Genomic DNA, 12,929 nt, shown 5'->3' with positions numbered 1-12,929 from the left:
GGCAGGGCCAGTCCTTATTGTGTCTTCGAATGGATAGGGGACCCTGTTACTGTTTTCTATTTTAAGAAATGTTCTCTTATCCCTCCCTTTTGTTTTCTGTTTTTAAATTGCATTCCTCTTTAAAGAACAACTTTCTACTCAGTAGTCCTGTCTCAAAACCCTTTAGACTTTCAAAAAGTCTAAATCAGTCTCTCTAGATGCATGAGAGATCATTTAACATCTATGATCCCTGTGCCCTGCTCCAGACCAAGGAGATCAGAATCTCTGAGGATGATGCCCAGGCATCACTGATGTTTAGAAGTACCACTGAAGATTCTCTTGTGCACTCACCATTGTGCTTTGATCTAAATAAACTACATTTTCTGGTTTTCCTTCAGAAAGTGTCAGGAGATTGATCAGTCCTGTTTTCTTCTCAGATACATAATGCTGAGTTTCTCCTATCTAGTGATAATGAGTCACTTAATGTTGACCCATCTGCCATCAGTCATGGAAGCAGTCATGTCTCCTGGAAAAGGAGAATCTCCTGTTGTTTCTCCAGAATGCTCCTTCCAATTAGTCCTAGAGACCAGTCTGTTAGCCTCAGAAGGGAATTTGGCCTGTGGAAATCACCATGATATTCTCTTTGTTAAAAACAGAAACCGAGGTGTTCTTTACATTCTTTTTTGCAAGATCTTTAGTATCATTCAAGGAATGCTCATTTTCTGGGATTCCATGTGCCTGGAGGTCTGTGCAGACTCTAATAAGCACCCATGAGCTATTTTCAGTCATTTAGAAAGCCCCTTGCGAGTTGTCCATATCCATGGCAAGAGCTTTATAGGCTAAATTGAATATTGAGTCTCTGTACTTTCCTCTGGAATTATTACTCTCCAGGGTAAGGAAACTGATCTGATCTGACCTTCTTATTTATGTAGATGTCTTTGATCAGCAAATGTGGTAGACACATTAGTCATGAAAAATATATACTGGTAGACCATGTATTTTTAAAATGTCAGTTGAACAGAAATGATAAAAAGGAGTCATTGGTGGTGAAATAGCTAAGAACTAATTTTTAGAAAGTAATATGTTCCAAGCATTGTCATAAGTGCTTTACATGTATTAATTCCAGTAATGTTATTCTTTTTTTTTTTTTTATGAAATTTATTGTCAAATTGGTTTCCATACAACACCCAGTGCTCATCCCAACAGGTGCCCTCCCCAGGACCCATCACCCATTCTCCCACCCCCTATCAACCCTCAGTTTATTCTCAGTTTTTAAGAGTCTCTTATGTTTTGGCTCCCTCTCTAACCTTTTTTTTTTCCTTCCCCTCCCCCATGGTCTTCTGTTAAGTTTCTCAGGATCCACACAGGAGTGAAAACATATGGTATCTGTCTTTCTCTGTATGACTTATTTCACTTAGCATAACACTCTCCAGTAATGCTATTCTGATAGTTCCAGCAAATACCTCTGTAGTGCCTACCGTGATCCAGGCATTGTTCTTGCTGCTTTACATCCATAGTCACATTTCATTCTCACAGCAAACCTTGCAAGATATGTGCCAGAGAGAAAACTGAAGCACAGAGAGGTCCAGTGACTTGCCAAAGTCACACAGCCATGAATGGTCACATCCCAGCTGAAGTTAACTTTCAGGGCTCCCGAGTCTGTCCATGTGATCCTTGGATTCCATTTTGTTTCTGCTACTTTTTGATAAAAAGGTCAATCAGCCAAAGTTTGGTCCTCCACCTCAGTGAGTCTCGAGAACCATCAGGGAAGAAAGGCTTGCTAGAAAGAGGGTCCCTTGGGCCCAGGCTCTGGGCACAGCATGTTAGATTAGGACTTGGCTGAAAGTGAAATGGGAACACTGGACTCTGGCATGAGATAGTTGCCCCAGCAAAAGAGTGGTAGTAAGGCAGTGTGGAGGAAACCACTGTGGATCTGTCTCTGTACGTGCCATTTTTCCAAATATGTCCATAAGTGTTCAGGGGAAAAGGAACTTGTTTAAGGGGTATGGGGCACCCTGGGAAGAAGCCAGGCTCTGTTTTGCTTCCAGAAAACCTGGTTAAGCTGAACTCTTGACCAGAACCAGGCAGTAATGCCCAGCATATAGAATAGCACCACCTTTGAAGCCCCAACTTTCAGGGATCCTCTAGTGTGCCAACAGTTGCCTTTCCAGAAATACTGTCTCTGGGGAAATGCTTCAGTCTTGTATGCCATGTAGGGCTTTTGTTTGTTTTTGTTTCTGATTCAGCCAAGAAGATTGTAGGGAGAGGGGAGGCGGTGTAAGGTCCAAACTGGTGAGAGAAGAGGTTACCCTCCATGGAAAGAGATGCTATAAAGGCAAGCAGAGACCTTGGATAAGGGTCAGGAAGGAGGTCACTAAGGCAATTCAGCTCCTTTCTCCCAAGCTGTGCAAGAAGACTGAAGGTCTAACCTCCAAGAAGACAGAAGTGAGCCCCTCCAGGAAGAGGCTTCAAATAGGCAGCCTCCAAGACCATAGAGTTGCAGGATTTTTGAGAAGCATAGAGGAGATGGTCAATTTAAGTGGTTATTAGTAACTACCAATGCTTGGGGAGAAGGCTGTGACCATTCCTTGCAGCCCCAGATTCACCTAGTGATCAGCTTCCTGGGATGGGGTCTACTCTGTAGAACCCATAGGGCCCTGCTCTAAGACATAGGGCCCTGCAAACAGTGTCGCAGGATCATGTGAAGGACATAGTAAAGATCAGACTTGCTGAGCTGGGACTTTGATCACAGAATGACAATTAAAATGGGTCGAATTTGATGACTGCTAATCCTGAGACGTAGGCATGTGCTCCTGGGCACAGAAAACTTTGGCTTATTGCAGGTACTGCTCTAGGTTATCGTGGAAGGAAAGGGGAGAGTCGGCCATCCCCACATGATCTCCTCTTTCATCTCGGGCAGAACGGACGCCAGGGCACTTGGGTGCTCAGTGGCCTCTAGTGGAGTCTGTTTTAATTATGAGGAACAGCATTTAAAACACCTTTTGGATAAAATCCAGAGATTGAACAATTCAATTTCAGATATTACCTTAATTCTTATTCTTTCCCTTACCAAGTGGGTCAAAGTGCTCTGAAAACACATGGAGTCACCTTTGGGGACAGCTGTCCCTGTTATTTCAGGATGCTCAGCCGCTTGCTTCTTCCTGACTTGTAGGGGAGTATGTGGGTGTGTTCACTGGTATAAATTGAATGCTGTTGGGAATGGAGACAAGGACATGCCCGGCTCAGAGCCATCACATAGGTGTGTGCAGGCTGTGTGCTGTGCAGGCTGCCATGGGGCTGTGTCTCCCCAGGGAAGGCATCTTTTTCTCATTTGCGCAAAGGCTAGATTGGGCTGAGTCTGCTCAGGCATCTTTCCAGGCTCTTGGAGTAAAGAGGGCCTATATAGATGAGGGGCTAAGAGCTAATGATTCCCAGGGAATCCCTGCCTTCCAGGAAATGTCTCCTGTATTGGAGCCTGCCTCTCCTATGCCAGGTCCCAGGCTCCTTCTGCCATCCATGCTGCCCTCCTTATGCTCACTGGATGTCTACTGAAGCATCTTCAGGCCTCGTGTCCTGGCATCCCTCTTTGTTGCCTGCCTTCAGCATTTTGCCAAGCCTTTTCTCATTCCTTCTTAGCTTTCCACACACAAAATAATATGTTAGATTTAAAAGCTGAATATCAGGGGCTCCTAATAAGCTTACTTGATTAAATACACAGCAGATAAGCTTGCCCTGCAGAGTGGAATGCTTCTAGGCCACATGACCCTGGGCATTCAAACCTGATCACACCCGCAAGAATTGTTCCTCCTGGCCACCAGGCTGCAAAACAGCTGGGGATGCTTTCGGTTATTGTCTTCGTGAGGAAATTTTAATTTATTCCCAAATGCATATTTAAAGACTTAAAATAGAATTTTAGCAATTGAGTTTGGAAGGGCTTAGTAGGGCTTAAGGAACCACAGTCCATTTCTCCTTGCCAGCTTGCAGCCTTCAGTGTTAAAGCAGGCCAGCTTCTCCAGAAAGCTCAGCTGTTCGAAGGCCCAGCCAGTAGGGAGGGCCTCAGTGCAAGAGACTGACAGCAACATCAGCCACTCAGCTGGGGCCTGTGTGCAGCAGAATCGGAGCAGCTGGTTCCTGAGGTCCCTGCATATGGCCCCCAAACCTCCTGCTTCATCCCTGGCAGTTTCCAGCAAGCTAGACAAAGCCACTTTTTATCTCCTTATCCTCACTCCCCAACTCCAGGCTCTCCCCTAGACATTCCCTAGGGCCCAGGTCAAGCGTCAACTCCTTCAGAGCCTGACCTCTTCCACCACCCTGCCACTGAGCCCTTGCCCATGGGGAGCACACCCATCACCGTGCTGAATGTGTCTTTTCCTTCCGGACATCCCTTGTGCCTTGCTCATCATTATCAACCTGGGCTTGGGCTTGTTACATAGGTGAAAATGGTCATCCTTCCAGCTCTGTTTGTCCCAGGGGAGGAATCTGAGCACACACAGGGTGCCGGCTGAGCCAGAACTCCTCCCCTCTTCTCCGTTGCCACCTGCCCTTAACTCCCTGAGAGCTGAAGGGTGGGGGCCTTGTCATCTCGACTCTGGACACATGTTGGCTTACCAAGTCCCATACTTGGTAGGCTCTACCAAGTCATGTGCCAGCCCAGAACCTGCCCCCAAGGAGCACCCAGGTCAGCAGAGAAGCCAGACTCACTAGGGCTCTGTGAGGACACCTGGACGCTTCTTGTCCCCTGTCTCCCTCTTTGGCCTCTGTGCCCATTCATCCCTCATTCTTGTTGAGCAGGTTCCCTTTTGCTTCCCTTCCTCAGAAGGCGCCCCCTCAGCTGCCCAATGGGCAGCCACCTAGATGTCTAAGTGTGGCAGGTACTCCATTATGAGGGGCACAGGATGTTTAAATGGTGAGGGGATTCCCTGAGACAGTGTGGCCAGGGATGCAGGGGGGCTGGCAGGCCAGCGACGCTGGATTCTTCTCACCACTCCTGTCTTCTCGGCACATACCATGTGCACTAAGGCCAACCAAGGCATATTCCGACACCTTGCAGCCTGCAGGAAGGGAACTTTGAGAGGTTTTAGTTCTGTTTCCACTGCCTCTATGGAAAAAAACAGGGTTTTTTTTTTTCCTTGCCAAATATCACATTTTTCCCAATTGAAGGAAAATCAGTTTTATTTTGTAATGTGTCTGACTCGTGAAGTTCCATTGCTGACCCATGCTTGGCGGCTTCTCAGAGCTAATCCCTGATCTCTTTCTTCTGTGCTGAGCAGTAGCCAGTCCTGAGCTGAATCAGGGCCATTTGTTTTCATCTCTAAATAAGTAGTGAGTTTGCTTTTAATAATGAAACACAGAAAGGACCAAAGATGATGCATTAATCTTGGGTTCTCCTTATTTTATCACCAAGAAAACTGCTGCAGATGGAAAAAGGCAGGAGGTCATCGTCCTGGACCCCAAGAGGAGCAATGCTATTAATATCGGTCTGACAGTGCTGCCCCCCCCAAGGACGATTAAGATAGCCATTTTGAATTTCGATGAATACGCCTTAAACAAAGAAGGAATTGAGGTAAGAGAAGCTCTCTCAAGCATTATTTGTGCTCTGTTAACATGTCCCATATGTAAAGCATTACTGTGTCCAATATGACTTTCTCCGCAGGGTGCCTTGCCATTTTTCTGTTTCAGCCAAACTCTGAATAATGTTAATAATTCGCACATTTTTTTTTTTAACTTCTGGGTTGTGGGGGGAAGCCCCGCTTGGCCTATGAAGTTCAGTGATCCTCACTGTCTGGTTCATTTACTGCCTGCTTTCTGACCATGCTTGCCTACCTCAGCACGGAAGAAGACCGGGATAACCTTTCCAACCAAACAAGCTTAATGAACAGTTTCACAAGTAGGGATTTCGTTGTGTGCTCCCACCCACGCGAATGGCTCTCTTTCACTCTCGGTGCTCGTTGGGACGTGTAGAGATAGGTTTTGTGTGACACACTGAAGAACCCATGCCACCCGCCCTTGAGCAGGTGTTGATCTGAATGGCAGCAGTGGAGGGAGACGGGTCGCTTGCTGTGACTGTGTGGTCTGCTGGGCTCAGTGCTCTTCAGCCAGGCCCCGTTCTGCCTCCACCATGGGCTGCTATGACTTTGCAGCAAGTTAAAGCTCCTATTCTAATCATGGAGAACACGTGAGGGGAGCGAGGGACCCGGCACGCAGGTTCCGCCAGATGGGCGGCAGAGCCTAGGGCCCCCTGACTGGGTCACCGTGGGGATGTGAGGGTGTTGCGTTGTGGTGTTAGGTGACACTCTCACCATCCTCCTAGTGGCAAGGAGCCCTGGATCCCTTTAAAGCCTTCCCATAGTTGGGGTTCATGGGTGCACAGCCTTATCTGAGGCACTGGAGAGTGGATGGGACCAGTGAAGGCTGGCTGAAGACGGAGGGTGAGCCCCTGACAGTGAGGAAGGGCCCGGGCCAAGCTGCCAGGCTCACCCATGGCCCCAAGTGTGGGAAGGAGCAGTGGAGCCCTTGGGGCCAAGTGGGTCTGAACCCAGAAGACCAGGTGTGCTTCTGTACTTTGGAAAGACGAGGCCCCTCAGGAAAAACTGTGCTCCTAGAGGCTTATATTGGGTTAGTAGTATCCCTTCAAAATCTACATCCACCCACAAACTCAGAATGTGACCTTATTTGGAAGTAGGGTCTTGGCAGACGTAATTGAGATAAAGTCATATTCAATTAGGGTGGGCCCTACTCCAGTGACTGATGTCCTTATAAGAAGAGGGAAGTTTAGACAGAGACACAGAGAGGGGAATGCCATTCTGTGAAGACCGAGAACACACAAGGACACACACAGAACAGACTGCTGTGTGATGACTGAGGCAGAGATTGGAGTGATGTTTACAAGCCACGGGACGACACTAAGGGCCACCTGCAACTACCAGAAACTAGGAAGGGATGAGGAAGAATTCTGCACCCTGCCCCCCGCCCCCAGGGCCTTCAGAGAGAACATTGCCCTGCTGACACCTTGAGGTCAGATTTGTAGTCTCTCTCAGACCGAGAGAATTCTGTTGTTTTGAGCCACCCAGTTTATAGTATTTTGATGGCAACTCTAGGAAACCAGTACAAGGCCTAAGCAGCTCTACTCAGAAACAGACACGTGCTGTGTTCCAGGAGCCGGATCTCAGGTGGGGTCTGCATTTGCTTTCTGGCTGGAGAGAAAGTGGAGCCAGGAGCCCTGGAGTCAGGCAAGGAAGCAGAGCAGGTGAATGTACCCAGGTTTGCAGCCACGGAGTGAGGGCATGTGGCCCACTGAGGCAGGGGCATAAAGGAGAGAGAGCAGGTGACAGCAGGCAAACACAGGGAGGGACACTGAGGCAGCTACTGGACGGTGAGAAGGAGGCAGGCCAGGCCTCAGTGTGAGGCTGCCCCTCTCTGGGGCCCCCGGAGAAGTAAGGGAGGAGAAGGGCATTGGCTGGCCCCCAGGCAGATGGGGGCTGCCAGCCTGGATGAACCAAGTACAACGTGTCTTTCATCTAGAACAAACTGCATGGTGGGCCCTCGCACACATTCCAGCCGTCCTATTTACTTAACAGTGTCTTTCGGCGATTGCAAAAGCTTCAGATTCATACAAAGAGAGGCTTCAAATGCAGCCAGAGCCAGGCTGATTGAAGGAAAAAATGACAGCTTCCCCTTTTAAAAATATTTCCCCTTCTTGTCATGAGAACTTGAAAGTCCATCAGGAGAGATTGATTCCTTTGGGTTTTGCCTTTTTCTTTCCTGAAATGTAGCTCTCCTTGGGTAGGGAAAGTTTCAGATACAATAAGTTACTGAGATTTTAGAATAGCTCAAATCACTTTTTTTTTTTCCTGTTTTCCAGATGAGTACCTGTTGTTGTTTTTTTTTTTTAATGTGTATTTATTTTTGAGAGAGAGAGAAAGAGAGGGGGACAGAGGATCCAAAACAGGCTGTGCGTTGTCAGTGTGGAGCCCAACGTAGGGCTCAAACTCCCCAGCTGTAAGATCAGGACCCAGGCCAAAGTCAGACGCTTAACCAATGAGCCACCCAGGCGCCCCGTTGAATATCTTTTCGATCCGGGCAGGAATAATGATGACAACAGTAGTGCTGATGGTGCATACAGGAACACCACCACAGCGCTAAACCTGACTTCCGTAGCTTTCTTCCTGTGGGCCCGGGCACAAGCCGGGTGCTCTACACAGATTCTCAGGAGGTACGGCTATTTTGTTCCCCACCTTCAAGATGAGGAGAGTCCCAGTACCAGTCTGTGCCTGGCTTCCACAAGCCAGTACGAAGTCTGAGTCTGAAGTGTAGACCCTGAGCCTTGGGGATGGAGTGTATTCTGTGCCGGGACTTGTGCGACAGGAAGAACAAGAAGGAATCTGAAAGGTCATGAGGAGCCCCCCCCCCCCCCCGAGGAGCACAGTCCCCCCGACAGCGCCACCTGTGGCGTGGCCCCAGAAGTGGCTGATGTGTGGAATGGTTTTCTGTGGGAGGGCACAACCGTAGAAATCACTGCAGACCCTGCCTGGGAGTTCAGTGTGCTATGCGAGCTCATTACATGCATCCTGAGTCACAACAGCAAATGGACTTGCGCATTTTTTTTTTTTTTTTTTTTTTTTTTTTACCAGTTTTTATCTAAACGGCATTTCTCAGCCCTGTCACTACTGACATTCTGGCTGGGGCGGTTCTTCATTGTGGGGGCATCCCCTCCCTTGTAGGACGGGTAGCAGCATCCCTGGCCTCCACCCACCCAGTGATACCACCCCAGCGACAACCAAAAATGTCTCCAGACTTTGTCAGACATCCCCTGGAGGCAAACCTCACCCTAATAGAGAATGTCTCATCTGAAGGCTGCCCGTGCCTATTTTTCACTTCTTATCAGCCATGCCGAGGAGATTCCAGTGGAAACCAGACACACTTATCTGTCACCTGCCATCTCTGGCCACTGATCTCCAGGACCTGAGAGGCCTAGATACTCTAGATCCATGCCCTGGACCATTAGCCAGAGCTTACTTTCTGGGCTTGTTGTTTAGGAGCTAAGTCAGGACTGAGAAGCGATGGCTATTGTGTATTTACAGATCTTTACTAATAAGATTTCGAGCTTGTGCCCAAAGGGCATTTTGCCAAACAAACTGTCTGCTTCTTGGACACAGGCACGGTAGCCTGGCACCACGGCTTAATAGGGCCATTTGAAACCTCTGGGTACCAAATGTGATTAGGATGTATTAAATTACATCCTGTGGCTTTGCTTAGCAACCCAGTGATATGTATCCGGCTATGCCACGAAAACCTGAGGGAACGGTTGACTAACTTCATTAAGGAAGTAATTTTTCATAAGAGTATTAAACTTGAGAACACATTTTGGGGGCCATCTCTAAGTAGTATTAATGATATTTTTCCAAGTAAAATGTCATCAGGTTATCACAAATGAAGTATGAAGGGGTCTCCTTTTTTCTTGTGGTTTTCTAATTTTTATACGGTCTGTGCCTACAGAGGGTAGCATGACTGAATGGTCCCAAGTGATACTTAACGTGGCTTGTTTTGGCTGCCAGGCCCACCAGCATCCTAGAAACAGAAAGTCCCTGGGGTGCCTGGGTGCCTCAGTCAGTTGAGCATCCGACTCGAGCTTCTGACTCTTGATTTCTGCTCAGGACAAGTATCTTGGACTTCGGGAGATTGAGCCCCGCGTTGGGCTCTGCACTGGTAGAACAGAGCCTGCTTGGGATTCTCTCTCTCCCTCTCTCTCTGCCCCTCCCCCACTCATGCTTTCTCCCTGTCTCTCAAAAACAAATAAATATTAAACAAAAAGAAAAAAGAAACAGTCCCTTTGGCTGCATATACAGAATGATAGCACCTTTTCAGACAGTTCGTGCTGTTCAGTCCCTGTCCAAGTGCGTGCCAGACACACAGACAAACCTGAGCCCGGGAGCCATGGTGGATCAGCAGTGCCAGGGAACCGGAATATCCCTGCAGCTGGGCGCCTGAGCCACCCGAACCCTGGTGGTTTTGCATTTTTGGTTGAAAAGCCCTGAATTGCGGAGACAGTGCTGGAAAAGTAGGAGCAGCCCCTTGGTGGTCCTCCAGCTCTGCCTTGGTTGATCCAACGTAGCCTCAGGCAACTCACTTCCTCTGCAGAGTTGATGCAATATTTTCTGCCCCACATGCTTCACTGAGTAGTCCTAAGAATGAAAGAAAATACAATCAAGATGCCTTGAGAAGTAAAGGGGGAAAAAAAATCCCTGCATAAGAATAAGGACATGAATAGAAAGCCATGGTCTCAGGAGATTATGCAAGTTGTGCACAAACCAGCCTCAGCTCGAAGTGCTCCACCTTTCCGTGATTGTCACCAAAATCCCTGGGCTGGATTCTCATCCACAGCTGGGGCCAGGGTTCTGTTCAAAACTCACAGGGCAAAATAATTCCTTGTTATAGACTTATCTGCAGGTGAATGAGATGGCCAAACACCAAAGCATTTGGGTTCATAAAAAAATGAGACTTCTCCATTTTTCTCTGAAATCTGGTTTTCAGATAGCAAAGCAAGTATACTTCAAGCAGTGCTGGCAGGATACTGTCTGGGAGAAAGCAAAAAAAGAAAACAAACACTGGGATTATTACGTAGTAGTTTTGTTTGATGTCTTTTTCCCTGTGAAACCAAACGGTGACCGTAAAATCATCAATAAATTCACCCACATGGTAGAAGAGCAAATTAAAGGTACCTCTTTGTGCTCATCCCCTTAGCATCTGCTCATGGAAGAAAGCCATCAGCTCCTAGAAGGTGGGTTTGACCTGCCTTTCCACTGTCTTATGGCTATTTTTATTGCCAGGGATGTGTAAAAAATAAAGTGAAATAAACCGGCAGCTGGCAACCTCATAAATCTGCAGCGGTGAGCAAATGGTTTAAATTAGTCAGAGAAGTACAAAACAAAAGTAAGAGTGTTTGATTACTTTCCCAAAGGAAAGAAGCAACTAAAATCATTGCTGGAAAATGCCTTCTGAGGAAGGAGGAAAAGTGTTGGCAATTTTTTGTTCTGGAGTTCTTGTGCATGCTTTAAACAACTTAAGCAGTAAGAAAATGAGAACACAAATTTTAGTTTTTGTTTTGAAGGCTGGTTAAATTCAGATCCTGAATGTTTTTAAAGCGGTGACATCTGCCTGCATTGTTTGGGTTATTTTTTTTTTTAAACCGTCTGTGTGGGCAGGTGGGAGCAAAGAGCATTGTTGCTGAATAAGTGCCCTGATGCCTACGTTCCACCCACTCAGTCTGTGTCGGGGCCACGATGAAGGGAATATTGGAAGAGGAGGCTTCTAGGCTCCCCTTCTGCATCCTCGCTGCGACTAATGCACAGAAGACACAGCTGAGTGTGGTTTGGCCTCTCTACCTTCTAAGAAACTCCAGAGATGACCATCCTGAGGACTCTCTCATCAGACCCAGGATGCCAGCCACCGCACTCGGATACATCGTGCGCACATCTGCGTGTTTGTGGATTGTGCTGTCTTGTCCAGTTTTTAATTTTATTTTTAATTTGTGTGTGTGTGTTACTATAGAGGAAAACTGACCTGTTTTGGTGTCCAGTTAGTTCTGTGAGTTGTAAAATCTATAAATTCATGAGCAGTGACCATGGCAGTCAGGATTCACAACAGTCCTATGTCCCAGAAAAGGTCTTACGGTAGCTCTTTCTAGTCAAGCCCTTCACCTACCTGTAGCCCCCTGGAAACCACTGATCTCTTGCCATGACTATGGTTTTGTCTTTTTGAGAAAGACAAAAAATTCTTTTTGGAACCATGCAGTATAGCCTTGTAAGACTGACTTCTTTCACTCAGCATGATGGGCACTTTTGAGATTCATCCAAGTTGTGGTATGTATCTATAGCTGGTCCCTTTTTATTGCTGAGCACCGTAGCATTGCAGGGATGTGCCACGGTTTGTCTGTGCGTCTGTTGAAGGATTATGTAGCCTGGTCAGGTTTTCGGCAAGTGTGAATAAGACTGCTACAGATAGTCACGTACAGGTTTTTATGTGAACTTCAGTTTTCATTTTTCTAGGGTAAATACCTCCAAATGGAATTTTTGGGTAATATGATAAATCATAACCTTTTGAGGAACTATAATTTGTCTTTATTTTCAGTGTCTTTCACAGATAAAAAAGTTTCAATTTGGATAAAGTTCAGTTTCTCAACCCTACTCTCTTTTGGTGTTGTGTCTAAGAGTTTGTGGCCTAACGTGGGTCGCAAACATGTTCTTCTATGTTTCCTCTTTTAAAGAAAAAATTTTTTGATGTTTATTTTTGAGAGAAAGAGAGACAGAGTGCAAGCAGGGAGGGACAGAGAGAGAGGGAGACTCCAAAGAATCCAAAGCAGGCTCCAGGTTCTGAGCCATCTGCACAGAGCCCGACGAAGGGCTCAAACTCATGAACAATGAGATCATGACCTGAGCTGAAGTCAGATACTTAACCGACTGAGCCACCGAGGCACCCCTCTTCTGTGCTTCCTCTTAGAAGTTTTGTAGTGTTACCTTTGACTTTTAGATCTGTGAACCTTTTGAGTTAATTTATATGTAACATTTTTTGCACATGGATTCCAGTTCCAGCACCATTTGTTGAAAATACTATCTTTTCTCTATTGAGCTGCTTTTGTACCTTGGTCAAAATCACTGGGCAGTATTTGTTTCCTCTCTTTCTGGATTCCCTGTATTTTCCCACTGACCCATGTGTTTGTCCTATTGTCCACGCCACATTGTTTTATTCCTATACCTGTATGGGAGACCTTACCTGTTTTCAAAATTGTTTTTGTTGTTTGGCTCATCTGTCTTGCCACATAACTTTTAGAACCAGCTTGTCTATATCGACAAAAAATTCATGCTGGTATTTTTATTGGAATTGAGTTAGAGTTATAGATCAGTTTTGGGAAAGTTAATATCTTGGCTATATTGAGTCTTTCCGTGAACATGGTA

At 46.6% G+C, this 12,929-nt stretch overlaps 1 protein-coding gene across 15 annotated transcripts in view; it reads left to right on the top strand.

The window, feature by feature from the left end:
- Window positions 1–12,929, top strand: part of FHOD3 (formin homology 2 domain containing 3) — a 471,816-nt gene that overhangs the window by 417,347 nt on the left and 41,540 nt on the right. For all 15 annotated transcript variants that reach the window (XM_058692315.1, XM_058692316.1, XM_058692314.1 and 12 more), the window contains one exon: window positions 5,384–5,542. In XM_058692315.1, the coding sequence (XP_058548298.1) occupies window positions 5,384–5,542 (159 nt within the window). The remainder of the gene's footprint in view (window positions 1–5,383; window positions 5,543–12,929) is intronic.

The sequence above is a fragment of the Neofelis nebulosa genome, chromosome 11, assembly GCF_028018385.1.
Source record: "Neofelis nebulosa isolate mNeoNeb1 chromosome 11, mNeoNeb1.pri, whole genome shotgun sequence".
In the NCBI taxonomy this organism is placed as follows: domain Eukaryota; kingdom Metazoa; phylum Chordata; class Mammalia; order Carnivora; family Felidae; genus Neofelis; species Neofelis nebulosa.
The sequence above is the reverse complement of the archived record's forward strand: the minus strand, read 5'-3'. Positions and strand labels throughout refer to the sequence as shown.